General features: G+C 42.6%; 1 protein-coding gene and 1 long non-coding RNA gene across 3 annotated transcripts; both read left to right on the forward strand.

Annotated features, from left to right (window-relative positions):
* Positions 1-3,489, forward strand: LOC120743014. Of its 2 annotated transcripts, XM_040046572.1 has the most exons (3): positions 1-175; positions 249-307; positions 639-3,489. In XM_040046572.1, exon 3 carries the CDS (start codon positions 1,322-1,324, stop codon positions 2,933-2,935), a length of 1,614 nt encoding a protein of 537 aa, XP_039902506.1. In that variant the 5' UTR covers positions 1-175; positions 249-307; positions 639-1,321; the 3' UTR covers positions 2,936-3,489. The 2 variants fall into 2 exon arrangements, with proteins under 2 accessions (XP_039902506.1, XP_039902505.1); XM_040046571.1 differs by having other exon boundaries at positions 1-307.
* A 3,836-nt stretch (positions 3,490-7,325) lies between these two features.
* LOC120743015 lies at positions 7,326-8,742 on the forward strand. The gene is made up of 3 exons (XR_005698018.1): positions 7,326-7,680; positions 7,754-7,812; positions 8,144-8,742. It is a non-coding gene; the product is annotated as an uncharacterized LOC120743015 (long non-coding RNA).
* Positions 8,743-14,973: the final 6,231 nt, after the last annotated feature.

The following is a 14,973-nucleotide window of genomic DNA, read 5'->3' on the forward strand; positions in this document are numbered from 1 at the left end:
GTAACCCAGAGTAATTTCCTGCACTTATTTCCTGCCATTGAATGCATCACAAATGCATGACTCCAACCACATGACTTTGCTCAGCCAATCGGATGGCATGTAGGTCATAGTAAGCCTGTCCCGGCTTCCTCCCGTCAGATGCGTGGAGGCAAGCCAGGTGACAGAGCTGTTGCAGGTGTGTATTGGCAAACATTTGCTTTTCCCGTTTTAATGCATTTTTTTAACACCAACTAACTTATGCAACTTAGATGCTGATTACTGTGAGCCAGAGCCATAATGTTGTTGTGCACTGAACAGAACGGAATTGGTGAGTTTGAACTTTTAATTGACTGTTTGTATTGCTACCGGCTGACCCTAATCGGCTGCTGCCGGTCCAAACACTTTGATTTTGATTTGACTGATAGTTGTTGAATAACAAATGTTGTGGAGCTACATAGTATGTATGTATGTAGCAGTTGAAATGTTTTCAGTTAAATCCTTAATGGTTAGGAATATTATATTTAACCAATATATTGTTTGTTTATTTATTTATAAATTGTGTACACAGGAACAAGAATAACTTAATGTATTTAGCTTAATTGGCTGACATTTTTGTATTATTCTTGTGATTTCTTATTGGCCTTGTTTATTTAATGCAGGCCAGGTGAACCTTTTTGGGGTATGAAAAAGGATGGCGAGCCAATGAACGGCTAGGAGCAGGACACACTCTGCAAATGACGCTTCCACCGGTTGGGTAGAAAGCTATCAAAGATAACGCTCTGTCCCCATTTTCCAAATACACTGATTTCCGCAATCATACACACCATTCCCTTCATTTATGGACAATAGCGCTTGGACATCTCTCATGGACATTCAGATTAAACTCATGGACTTCAGTGTGGATCAGTGGATTTGATACTAACATGTGGTGTTTATGGGGGAACTGTTTTTTGAGAACCTGTGTTGCTTGGTATAAGCCAGACAAATCTGTTTAGTTGTCTTTGTGTACCCTCACTGGGTTTTTGATTAATTGGACAGCTGCAGCAGGAGTGATTATTTAAGTTTTTCTTTTCTTGTTATTCTTTTTTGGGGTTTGGTTAAATACATGGTACCTGCAAAACCATTTTTTTTGTGTTGTGTGTATTTATTAATTACTGCCCATCAGCTCCAGTGGCGTCCCTAAATCTTCTGATTAATAATAACCATAAAATCACACTCAATCCCTAGCCTGTATTAATTCATTAGCGCTACATCAGTGTTACATTTCTTGGCGAGCCAGCCAGGAGCTGATTTGGTTAGTAATTAATATATATTCAAACTCACCAATTCATTTTTCCCCATAATGGAAGTTTTTGAGACACTTGCCATTAAGATCCCAAATGCGGTTTTAGTTGACGGAGTAACTGAGCACTCAGTTAATGAAGTTGTACATTTCCTTGAACAGTATGGTGACATAGCTCGCAAGGTTACTATAGATTCACCAGAATCTGAATTTAATGACATGCTTGTCGCTGAGTACGCTTCGGGTTTATCTTTAACGCGGTTGTCTCAGTTGCTACCGCACACATCTATGTCAGATTCAGGTGACAAACTCCATATTGAAAGTCTATCTGAAGTTTATGCATCAAAAGTTAGTGGTTCCAAGACAAATACTTACTTGGCAGACTTAAAAAGAATAGCCAAATTATCTGGGAGGGATTATGCAGAAGTCCTCAGTGAGGGGATGACCCAGATACGCCGGTCCCTTGCAGAGCTCAATCCAGAGACTCCAGTGGTTGCAAAACCAGAACTAGAAGATTCAAACCCTCCTGATCCAGTCTTTCCTCCTTCACTACCAGCCCCTCTTCCATCTAAGTCCCCTTCTGTTGCCAGTGGTGCTGAAGCGCACGGCGGAGAGAGGCATTCTGCCTCCATTCCAGCGGCTGATCTCAACCCTCCTGAAGTACAACGCTATGTTGTGGAACACGTTGTTCGGAGTGGGGACAGCTCGCTGCATGCATTCCATCGACTGAGAGCGTTTTCTGGTAAAGTGCCCAGGCCAATTCAAGAGACAGATTATGATATATGGCGGTCAGGGGTCGAATTAGCCCTGAAAGATCCATCTATATCTGATCTGCAGCGCACCAGACTGATTCGTGACAGTCTACTGCCTCCTGCCTGTAATATGGTAAAACATCTCAGCCTTGACACACCACCAGAGGTCTATATGAAACAACTTGACTCAGCCTATGGCACTGTGCAAGATGGAGATGAGTTATACGCCAAGTTCATGGACACCTTCCAGGACAGCGGAGAAAAGCCTTCGGCCTATTTGCAACGTCTGCAGGTGGTATTACAGCATGCAGCAAAAAGAGGTGTTTTAGAGAAAGACATAGACAACCGACTGTTGAATCAATTCTGCAGGGGATGTTGGGATAACAATTTAATATCGGAACTCCAACTTAAGCAAAAGAAGCACAACCCCCCCAAATTTACTGAGCTTCTATTACTCCTTCGAACTGAAGAGGACAGAGAGGCAGCAAAGACATTAAGGATGAAACAGCATTTGGGACCGACAAAACAGAAAGCCACCACTAATGCCCAGTTTGCCAATACTGGAGAAGAAACTAACCTCTGTGCTGCGCTAACCACTCTGACTAAACAGCTCTCACAACAGATGGCAGCTATACAACAGCAGCTTTCAGCTTTGACAGCACAGCAGTGTAATGTCAAACCACCGGTTGCTGCTTGCCCAGCTCCAAAGCTCTATGGGCCAAAGAAGGTTGGTAAGAATCCAAAACCTAGCGTCTCCAGCCCTAAACCAGGGTTTTGCTTCCGCTGTGGAGAAGATGGTCACAATAAGCCACAATGTGAAAATGCACCCAATTCAGCATTGGTAAGTGCCAAGCGGAAGCAATTTGACAGCAAACAAAAGTGGCAGAAGCAAAAGTCCTCTGCTTCTGAGGATTTAAACTAGTTCCAGTTCCTGTCGAGGGGCAAACAGGAGCTGAGCTGGACCAACCTTGTCCCGCTGAGAACAAAAAGCATGCCAAGTGTGCAAAGTCGCAGACAAAGATCCACACTAGATTACCACCAGGATTAGTTGGATCCAGATGTACAGCAGAAGTCAACATTGCAGGTTGCAACTGCCCGTGTCTACTGGATACTGGTTCCCAGGTTACCACAATTCCAGTTTCATTCTATAATGAGCATCTCTCCGATCAGCCAGTCCACCCATTGAATGAGCTTCTTCATGTGGAGGGGGCTGCTGGTCAATGTATTCCATACCTTGGGTATGTTGAGGTTGCCATGACATTTCCAAAAGACTTTCTTGGGAGTGACTTCCCAGTTCAAACGCTTGCACTTGTTGTTCCTGATGTGAGACCTGATTATCCAACCTCAGTACTTGTTGGCATGAATACACTTGAAATTCTTTATGAACAATTCTCTTCTAGTAACTGTTCATCATTCCAGCCTACCTCTTACGGGTACAGAGCAGTTCTGCAAACTCTCCAAGTGACATACCAACAGAATTGAAATGATCATCTTGGTGTCGTGACGACCCTTAGTAAATCTCCTGTGCTAATTCCAGCTGGCTGCACAGTTGTGGTCGAGGGTTCTGCCAAGCTTCTCAGCCCAGCTAGTCAATGTGTTGTCATTCAGCACCCGGGTTCAGGCCTGCCGGGTGGTTTGTGTGTCAGTAATTGTCTAGTCTCTCTTAAAGGTGGTACACATACTCAGGTTCCAGTTGTTGTGTCAAACGGAACAGAGCAAGACATCTACATACCAGCTTTGAGTGTCATTGCAGAGCTGGGAGCCTATGACTGCATAGTCTCTGGGCACAGTGTGACCAACCCCCCAGATCGGGAGATGGTGTCAACACCACTCACCTTCAAATTTGGCGAGTCACCAATACCAGCAGAATGGAGAGAACGGATCACAACAAAACTAAATGCCATGTCTGAAGTTTTTTCACATCATGACTTGGATTTTGGTTGCACTAAGGAAGTGAAGCATCACATCAAGCTCCATGACAATACCCCTTTTAAACACAAAGCAAGACCTATTCATCCCCAGGACATAGAAGCTGTTCGTAAACATCTTCGAGAGCTTCTAGATGCTGGTGTTATCAGGGAGTCGGAGTCATCATTTTCATCACCAATAGTGGTTGTCAAGAAGAAAAATGGAGACATTCGACTATGTATTGACTACCGCAAACTCAACCTGCAAACGATTAAGGATGTGTACGCATTGCCCAACTTGGAGGAATCGTTTACAGCACTCACTGGATCGAAATGGTTCTCTGTGCTTGATCTCAAATCTGGTTATTATCAGATAGAGATGGATGAAGCTGATAAAGCCAAAACCGCTTTTGTAACGCCAATTGGGTTTTGGGAGTTCAACCGAATGCCTCAAGGAGTTACTAATGCACCTTCAACGTTCCAAAGACTCATGGAGAAGTGCATGGGAGACTTGCACTTGAAAGAGGTCCTCGTGTTTTTGGATGATTTGATCATATTCTCCAACACTCTTGAGGAGCACGAAGACCGTTTGCTGAGAGTGTTGAATCGCTTGAAAGAATTTGGGTTAAAACTTTCTCCAGAAAAATGCAAATTCTTTCAGACATCCGTCCGATACTTGGGCCACATTGTTTCAGAAAATGGTGTTGAGACAGACCCAGAAAAGGTTGCCACCTTGAAATCCTGGCCAATTCCAACCAACCTGAAGACCTTGAAATCTTTTCTGGGATTCGCTGGCTACTATAGGCGTTTTATTAAGGGATATGCCATGATCGCCAAGCCACTCAACAACCTCACACGTGGATACCCATCCACACACAAAAGCTCCAGAAATGAGACTTCTAAGAGCTCACAGTTTGATCCCAAGCACTCCTTTGGTTCCAGGTGGAGTCCTGAATGTCAGTTGGCTTTTGATACCCTCATTGACAAACTTACCACTGCACCAGTTCTAGGTTTTGCTGATCCGGCACTGCCTTACATTCTCCACACAGATGCCAGCACCACCGGATTGGGCGCTGCCCTTTACCAAGAGCAAGAGGGGAGACTTAGGGTGATAGCCTATGCTAGTAGGGGGTTGTCATCCAGTGAAAGTCGTTACCCAGCTCACAAGCTTGAATTCTTGGCACTGAAGTGGAGCGTGACAGAAAAATTTCATGATTACTTGTACGGAGCAAGCTTTACAGTGGTCACGGATAACAACCCACTTACCTATATCTTGACATCAGCAAAGTTGGATGCTACCGGCCATCGTTGGCTGGCTGCTCTTTCTACATTCTCGTTCAAGATACAGTATCGAGCAGGCAAGCAAAACCTGGATGCAGATGCACTTTCCCGTCTGCCCCTTGATGGTATTTCCTCTGGGGAACCTGCTCAAAAAGATGAGGAGCTAATTAATCAGTTTACTCAACAACATCTCTCAAGCAGCAGTGATGGTGAAATATCAGCTGAAGTTGTCGATGCGATTTGCCAAAGTGGTGTTGTCAGGACCCAAGCTGAGAATAGTTTGGTCGAATCCCTGTCCATCAACACAGCAGTGCTTCCTGAGAATTACTCAGAAGATTCACATGGACTTCCTGTTATTTCCACCATATCCCATTCTGAGCTTTATGAAAAACAGAGAACTGATCCAACTCTTCAGGAGGTTATTCACCAGTTGGAGTCAGGAGAAAAAGTTCCTCTGACAGCCAGGAAAGAGCTTCCTGAAATTCCTCTTCTCCTTCGCGAACTGAACAAATTGGAGCTGATTGATGGTATCCTCTATAGGATAAGATATGAAAATGAACAACCATCATACCAACTGGTCCTTCCGACAGAACTGCGGCAAACTGTTCTCCACAACCTCCACAATGATATGGGCCACCTGGGAGTGGAACGGACCCTTGACCTTGCCAGGACTCGGTTCTATTGGCCAAGAATGGCAGTGGATGTGGAAAATAAAATAAAAACCTGTGGCCGGTGTATTCGCCGGAAAAGCTTGCCGGAGAGAGCTGCTCCTCTGGTTAACATTCGGACATCACGTCCGCTTGAACTCATTTGTATGGATTTCCTCAGTCTCGAGCCCGATACCAGCAACACCAAAGACATCCTGGTACGGACAGATCATTTTACCAAATATGCCCTTGCCATTCCAACACCAAACCAAAAGGCAAAAACTGTGGCTAACTGTCTTTGGGAAAACTTCATTGTTTATTATTCCAGAAAGACTCCATACAGATCAAGGGCCAGACTTTGAGTCGAAATTGATAAAGGAGTTATGCGCCCTGTTGGGAGTCCAGAAGTGTCACACAACACCGTACCATCCAAGAGGAAACCCAGTAGAGAGGTTTAATCGCACTCTACTGGCTATGTTGGGAACTCTTGAATCCAAACAGAAATCCAAATGGAAACAGTTTGTGAAACCACTTGTCCATGCCTACAACTGTACCAAAAATGAAGTCACTGGCTACACCCCATACGAACTAATGTTTGGACGTTGTCCACGTCTCCCCATTGACCTCGCTTTTAATCTTCCTGTACGTGAGAAAGAACAACAGACACTTCCACAGTATGTACATGACTTAAAAGCTAGGTTGAAAGAAAGTTATCTGCTAACTTCAAAGAATGCTGCAAAGAACGCTGAGAGGAACAAGACTCGATTTGACCAACGTATTATACCGTCCAAGCTGGAAGTTGGAAGCAGAGTTTTGGTACGGAACATGAGGCTGAGGGGTAAACATAAACTTGCTGACAAATGGGAACCAGATGTCTTTGTAGTGCTGAAATGTGCCAAAGATCTCCCCGTCTACACTGTAAAACCAGAATGCAAAGACGGCCCAATTCGCACATTGCACAGAGATCTCCTTCTTCCGTGTGGGTTTCTTCCTGCAACAGAGTCAGGAACATCAGATGAGACTATTCCAATCACACCCTCTTTAACTCGTCAACAGACCAAGACACAAGAGGAATCTCCTGAGTACTTTGTCGAAGAGAACGTATTTGAACCGACCTTTGTCCATCTCGTCCCGCTCCCAATGGAGTTTAGAGTGGAGAAGTCTCTCAATCCCCTACAGTCTTTTCCCAGTGGTGAGGAGGAAAGACTTCCTCCAACATCTACACCTGAAATGGAATCAGCTGGAGAAGCTCTGTCAGGATCCCAGAGGGAAGAACCATTGGAGTTTGACGCTGATGAGACATCAGGGGAAGATTTCCTTGAAATCTTACCCGAACCCATTCTTGAAACCGTGTCTACAGACTTGTCCGATCCTGGAGTCTCTGACAACTTAGCGGCCGAGCCTAGTCCTGTGACATTACCAACTCTTAATGGCTCAGATTCGGTTATTGACCCCCCTCTGAGGCGGTCAACAGATCACCACCTAGGCGACTTCAGTATGCCCACTTAGGCAATCCATTGATATCAGTTGTTCAGTCTCTGTTACATAGTCTGTCAGATGCTTTAACCACCGCAACCGCCAATTCTAACCCTTCAGTCGTACATATTGTGTAGTGTTGTCATGCAACGGGACGTGCATGTATTCAAGGGGGGAGGGTGTAACCCAGAGTAATTTCCTGCACTTATTTCCTGCCATTGAATGCATCACAAATGCATGACTCCAACCACATGACTTTGCTCAGCCAATCGGATGGCATGTAGGTCATAGTAAGCCTGTCCCGGCTTCCTCCCGTCAGATGCGTGGAGGCAAGCCAGGTGACAGAGCTGTTGCAGGTGTGTATTGGCAAACATTTGCTTTTCCCGTTTTAATGCATTTTTTTAACACCAACTAACTTATGCAACTTAGATGCTGATTACTGTGAGCCAGAGCCATAATGTTGTTGTGCACTGAACAGAACGGAATTGGTGAGTTTGAACTTTTAATTGACTGTTTGTATTGCTACCGGCTGACCCTAATCGGCTGCTGCCGGTCCAAACACTTTGATTTTGATTTGACTGATAGTTGTTGAATAACAAATGTTGTGGAGCTACATAGTATGTATGTATGTAGCAGTTGAAATGTTTTCAGTTAAATCCTTAATGGTTAGGAATATTATATTTAACCAATATATTGTTTGTTTATTTATTTATAAATTGTGTACACAGGAACAAGAATAACTTAATGTATTTAGCTTAATTGGCTGACATTTTTGTATTATTCTTGTGATTTCTTATTGGCCTTGTTTATTTAATGCAGGCCAGGTGAACCTTTTTGGGGTATGAAAAAGGATGGCGAGCCAATGAACGGCTAGGAGCAGGACACACTCTGCAAATGACGCTTCCACCGGTTGGGTAGAAAGCTATCAAAGATAACGCTCTGTCCCCATTTTCCAAATACACTGATTTCCGCAATCATACACACCATTCCCTTCATTTATGGACAATAGCGCTTGGACATCTCTCATGGACATTCAGATTAAACTCATGGACTTCAGTGTGGATCAGTGGATTTGATACTAACATGTGGTGTTTATGGGGGAACTGTTTTTTGAGAACCTGTGTTGCTTGGTATAAGCCAGACAAATCTGTTTAGTTGTCTTTGTGTACCCTCACTGGGTTTTTGATTAATTGGACAGCTGCAGCAGGAGTGATTATTTAAGTTTTTCTTTTCTTGTTATTCTTTTTTGGGGTTTGGTTAAATACATGGTACCTGCAAAACCATTTTTTTTGTGTTGTGTGTATTTATTAATTACTGCCCATCAGCTCCAGTGGCGTCCCTAAATCTTCTGATTAATAATAACCATAAAATCACACTCAATCCCTAGCCTGTATTAATTCATTAGCGCTACATCAGTGTTACACAGTGTATCCAGAAAAACACATTATATTATATAAATTATTATAAAATTTGTGTGCGCCTAACTTTTGTGCCGGTACGCCTAACTTTTAAAAAGTTAGGCGTACCGGTACACCCATGGCAAAAACTTAGTCTAGAGCCCTGCAACAGTGAGGATCTGTGGCACAAGGACTGTTACAGATGAACCTGCATACTGGATTTTGCTGGGTAATATGACCAAGATACAGCCAGAGGTTGGCCATAAGATGGACTTCTCCTCTTCAGCTGCCCAAAAAAAGGCTCTCAATCAAAACATAAACAGACCATCTGTAGTGACAGGTAAAAGGAGCCGTCCTCAAAACAGAAAAATCCCACCTGCTACTGTGGAGGAGTCGTCACTGCTATTGGATACTTTGCTGGAACACAGTAAAGCTGTGGGTTGTGGGCATGACCCATAATGTTTTATCTAGGGGTCTAGATTTATGCCTGTAGTGCACTGCCATGTAAATAATTTGCATTTGCTGAATATGTACTGACTGAGTCCCACTGTTCAAAAGTTGAATAAACAAACAAACAAATTTTTGCCTCTTTTTTTTTTTTTTTTTAAATTAAAACCACTTTATAGAACATCACATCCGGTACAATGATGATGTCATTTATAGTTTACAAATGACAAAATGTTTACACAAAATCATGACAGTGTTTACATGATATCACCCACTACTAACACGACTTTATTTACTGTATCTTTTAAAAAAAAAATACCGCTATTTATACAGCAAAAGACTTAAGAATATTTAACAGGAGCAAGTTTCATTTTCCCTGGTTTTACTACCACACTGTTCACCAAACGCAGCAAACCTTCACCATCTTATCCAGAAGGGTCACCTCTTCACCCTCACATGGAGGAAGTAATCTGATCTGACTAATCTAAATGGCTTCCGGAGCCTGGGGAGCGGACACCCGCATAAAGGGTGGCCAGGCGGCCCGGTCCGGGTTTTTTCTTCTTTTCTTCCTTCTTTCACACGCCTGGTGGGCGGTGCCACCCGATCACAAGGGCTGGCAAGGCTTTCAGAGCCTGGGAAGCGGACACCCGCACAAAGGGTGGCCAGGCGGCCCGGTTCGGGTTTTTTCTTCTTTTCTTCCCTTTGCTACTACCTCCTGGGCCGCCCATTCACCCTCTGCTCAGACCACGCCCTGCTGCAGTTGCTCCACCGCATGAAGGATGCCAACGCCCGGATCACTCAGCGGTATCTGGCTCTGCAGCCCTTTAAATTCAAGGTGACCCATAGGCCGGGCGCGCAGATGGTCGTGGCCGATTTCCTCTCCCACTCGCAGCCCAGACATAATCTGTATTCAGGAGACATGGCTCAAACCTACTTTAGATTTTGTTATTAAAGATTTTAGTAGTGTTCGCAGAGATAGAAAGGAGGGTAATGGAGGAGGGTGTGCAATATTTGTGGCACAAGGGATTCAATATAGAGTTGTAGTTTTGGGAACACAGAATATATTATACTTGAAGTCTGGGGAGGGACTGGAAGTTTCAGAGTGATTAATTTCTACAATCCAGCTAATAAACTGATATCGGTGGATGAACTTGACGCATATTTAAAGGGAAAAGTAATTTGGTGTGGGGATTTTAATGCACACAGCACATTATGGGGTAATGGTAATGATCGGAATGGTGCAGTGATTGAGGAATTGATGGAGATGAAGAATTTTGTGTGTTTGAATGATGGAAGTGGCACGAGAGTGGATGTTAGAACAGGTGCAGAATCAGCAATTGACCTTACATTGGTGTCAGACTTGCTGGCAGGTATTTGTTCATGGCAGGTACTGAATGAGACAACGGTAGGCAGTGACCATTATCCTATAATGACGATGATTGGGTTCAGTATAGAAAAACGAGACGTAAGGGGGGTGAAGCAGTGGTGTTTTAGAGATGCTGATTGGGATACATTTAGATCAGTTAGTGATCAAGAAATGCAAAAGATTGATATAAATGTGGGGGTGGATGAGTTAAATTATTTTATTTGTAAGGCAGTTTTAGAGGCGGCCAGCAGGGTGATGAAGAGGACAGACGGTAGAGGGGAGAAGAAGATTGTACCATGGTGGACAAAGGAGTGTGATAGAGTGATTAAATATCGAAATAGGGTATTTAAGACTTTAAACAACAATCACAGTTTTCAGAATTTCATTGAATATAAAAGATTGCAAGCTAAGGTAAAAAGAACCATTAAAAGTGCAAAGAGGGACTTCCGGAGGGGGTTTTGTAATTCAGTGGGGAGGGAGACAAGAATACAGAACATTTGGTCAATGATTAGAAGGATGAATGGTATGAAAAGGGAGTGTGATTATCCAGTCCTGAGGGATGGAGACATCATAGCAGTAACAGATGAGGAAAAAGCAAATGTGTTGGCAAAAACTTTTGTTAAAGTCCACAGTTCAGGCAATGTTAGTGAGGAAGGGCGACAAGGAAGAGACATGACTATTACAGAGAATAGAGGCTTAATGGACCTGGTAGGGGATACAGATGATTCATTAAATATCCTTTTTACAAAGACAGAACTACATCGGGTACTACAGAAATCTAAATTATCAGCACCGGGAAAAGATCAGGTATGCTATACCATGTTAAACCAACTCAGTGAGTCAGCTAAAGATCTTTTGTTAGGGTTGTATAACAGAGTTTGGGAGGGTGGGAAACTGCCGCAAAGTTGGAAGGAAGCTGTGGTGGTACCCATACGGAAACCTGGAAAGGATGTCACAAATCCAGGAAATTTTAGACCTATAGTATTAACATCGCATGTTTGTAAAGTGATGGAGCGTATGATAACTGAAAGATTGACGTACTATTTGGAAATTAGAGGATTTATCTCTAAATATCAAAGTGGGTTTAGAAGAGGGAGGAATACTATGGATCCAATTTTATGTTTGGAACATGAAGTTCGAAAAGCACAAACAAACAGTGAGAGTGTAGTTGCTGTGTTTTTTGATATAGAAAAGGCCTATGATATGATGTGGAGAGATGGCCTACTAATTAAACTCTGTAAATTGGGTATTAGGGGGAGGATGTTTGGGTGGATAATGGATTTTTTAAAGGGGCGACATATTCAAGTGAGGATTGGGAAGGTTTTTTCTGAAAGGTTTTTGGTAGAAAATGGTACACCTCAAGGGAGCATAATGAGCCCTATGTTATTTTCTTTGATGATAGATGATGTGTTAATTGATATAGAGGCAGGGGTGGGATGTTCACTTTTTGCTGATGATGGAGCAATGTGGAAGAGAGGGAAAAATATAGAGTATAATGTGAAGAAACTGCAGGGAACAATTAGAAGAGTCGAAGAGTGGTCTTATAAGTGGGGCTTTAAATTTTCAGTTGATAAAACCAAGGTGATGTTTTTTTACAAGGAAGAGAGTTGGTAAAGACATCAAGCTTAAGTTGTATGATCAAGAATTAGAAAGGGTGAGTAAATTTAAGTTTCTTGGATTGTGGTTTGATGAAAGGTTAACATGGGCTGCGCATATTCAGAAGGTGGTGGACAAGTGTAAAAAAGTGTTGAATATAATGAGGTGTTTAGTTGGGAGGGACTGGGGAGCGGATAGGAAGTCTTTGAGGGCCATATGCACTGGGTTGGTCAGATCACTGTTGGATTATGGGTGTGTAGCATTTAACTCAGCAGCAGACACAACTCTGGTAAAGTTAGACCATATTCAGTATCAGGCACTATGAATTTGCACAGGTGCATTTAAAACAACTGCAACAGCAGCTTTATAGGTGGAGATGGGAGAGATGCCATTAGGACTGAGAAGGAAGCAGCTCATACTTAATTATTGGGCTAATTTACAGGGCCATGGGCAGGATCACCCAACGCATGAAGTACTTAAACCTTGCTGGGAGAAAGAAAGGAGGGAAATGAAGAGCTTTGGATGGATTGTGGGGAGACAACCTACAGAATTTAATCTGGATCAGTTAAACATTAGTCACAGAGTGCCGTTACCGGCAGTACCTCCATGGCTACTTCCTGATGCTACAGTAGACTTAACATTGTTGAACAAGAAGAATGAGGATAAGGCATTTACTTAGAACTCTCATGCGGTACAGGCTTACATTGACCAATATTATAGTTATGTTCAAATATATACAGACGCCTCAAAGAACACAACCGGTCAAACCGGTGTTGCAGTTGTGGTCCCAGAGTTTTCGGTGGAAATGGGTAGAAGGATTAGTGATGGGCTTTCTGTATACACTGGGGAAATGATCGCAATATTATTAGCTGTTCAGTGGGTGGAAGACTTGAGACCATTACATGCTGTCATTTGTTCAGATTCAAGTTCATCATTGGTCAGTCTACAGCATAGTCACTCAGACAGTAGCGCAGATGTTTTGGCGGAAATTCAGCAGTCACTTTTCCGGATACGCATGATGGGACTTGCAGTGGTGTTTTTATGGGTTCCAGCGCACTATGGAATATGGGCGAATGAAAAGGCAGATAGAGTTGCAAAGGAGGCCGTAAAACATGTGAATTTTTGTTATTAGTCCTTTCTTGAGTGGATCAAACTGAAATAAGTTATCTAAGGCAGAGTCTGGGGGCCGATCTGGAAAAGATGGAAAAAGCCTCCTTACAAAGCTTCTGATCTGTAAGTATTTGAAAAAGTCCAATTTTTCTTGCAGTTGCCGGAATGTGGGAAAACCCTTGTTGATGAATAAATCCTTTATTGAGTGCAGCCCCTTGTGGTTCCATTGAAGAAATGAAATATTTGAAAGTGATGGTGTGAACGTTGGGTTATTCATGAGTGGAGTTAGTATGGAGGCTTCCTTCAACCCGAAATGTTTCCTTATCTGTGTCCAGATTTTAATTGTGTGAGAGACTACAGGATTTTTAAAGTCATGTTTGGGGATAGGGAGAGCTGAATAGATCATAGCCTCTAATGAGGAGGGGTAACAGCTTTCATTCTCCATCGCTGTCCAGTCGGCCCCCTTAGTGCGCAACCAAAACGACATGGAACGAACATTACATGACCAACAATACAGACGGAAGCATGGTAACCCCATCCCTCCCTGACATGTCAGTCTCTGCAGGTAGCCTTTCTTGATTCTTGGATTCTTTCTGTTCTATATGAAATAGGATATTAAGGAGTCTAATTTATTAAAAAAGGCTTTATTAATCACAATAGGGATACACTGAAATAAAAATAAGAATTTGGGGAGAATATTCATTCTAACAATCTTTATCCTCCCTGCTAGTGAAATTGGTAGATTAATCCATTTGTCTATGTTATTTTTGGTTTCATCATATAATTTAGAGAGATTATGTTTGAATAAACCATAATAATCCTGAGTGATATTTATTCCAAGATATTGGAACTGATTAGAAACCCGAAATGGTAAGGTATTGAAACAACTTGGATTACCTATTGCTTTAGAGTTGACTGGGAATAGCACACTTTTAGATAAATTCAATTTGTATCCTGACACTTCTCCAAAATTCTGCAAAATTTCCATGATGACTGGGACTGATTTTGCAGGGTTAGAGATATACAGTAGTAAATCATCTGCATAAAGCGAGACTTTATGTTCTACTTTTCCCCTTCTGATCCCTGTATATTCGTCTGTTGAGTGCAGTAGAAGAGCTAAAGGCTCAATTGCTAATGCAAAAAGCAGAGGTGAAAGAGGACAGCCTTGTCTTGTTGAGCGATTCAGATCAAAGTAGTCGGAGTGGACATTGTTTGTTTGTACCGACACTTTTGGTTAGGTGTATAGTAGTTTAACCAGAGAAATAAATGTCGGGCCAAATCCGAACCTCAACAGGGTCGAGAAGAGATAATCCCACTCCACCCTGTCGAAGGCCTTCTCCGCGTCTAAAGAAAGCAACATTTCAGGATCAGGATTATGCTTGTCTTGCGTATAGATAATGTTTAAAAGTCTTCTAATATTAAAAAACAGCTGCCTGTCTTTAATAAATCCTGTTTGGTTCTGAGATATAATCGTTGGCAGAACTGTTTCCAGGCATGTTGCCAAAATCTTTGCAAGTATCTTATTGTCTACATTAATTAAACTGATCAGTCTATATGAAGCCGGGTCTAAAGGATCTTTTTCTTTTTTATAGATCAAAGAAATGTTAGCCTGATATAGAGTTGGCGGTAGGGCTTTTTTGTCCAGCGCTTCATTATATACTTCCAGTAACAGGGGCGAGATATGATCTTTAAAGGCCTTGTAAAATTCCGAAGTATAACTGTCATGGTCCTGA

Source organism: Simochromis diagramma, unplaced genomic scaffold (assembly GCF_900408965.1).
Source record: "Simochromis diagramma unplaced genomic scaffold, fSimDia1.1 OVJJ01000005.1, whole genome shotgun sequence".
Classification (NCBI taxonomy): domain Eukaryota; kingdom Metazoa; phylum Chordata; class Actinopteri; order Cichliformes; family Cichlidae; genus Simochromis; species Simochromis diagramma.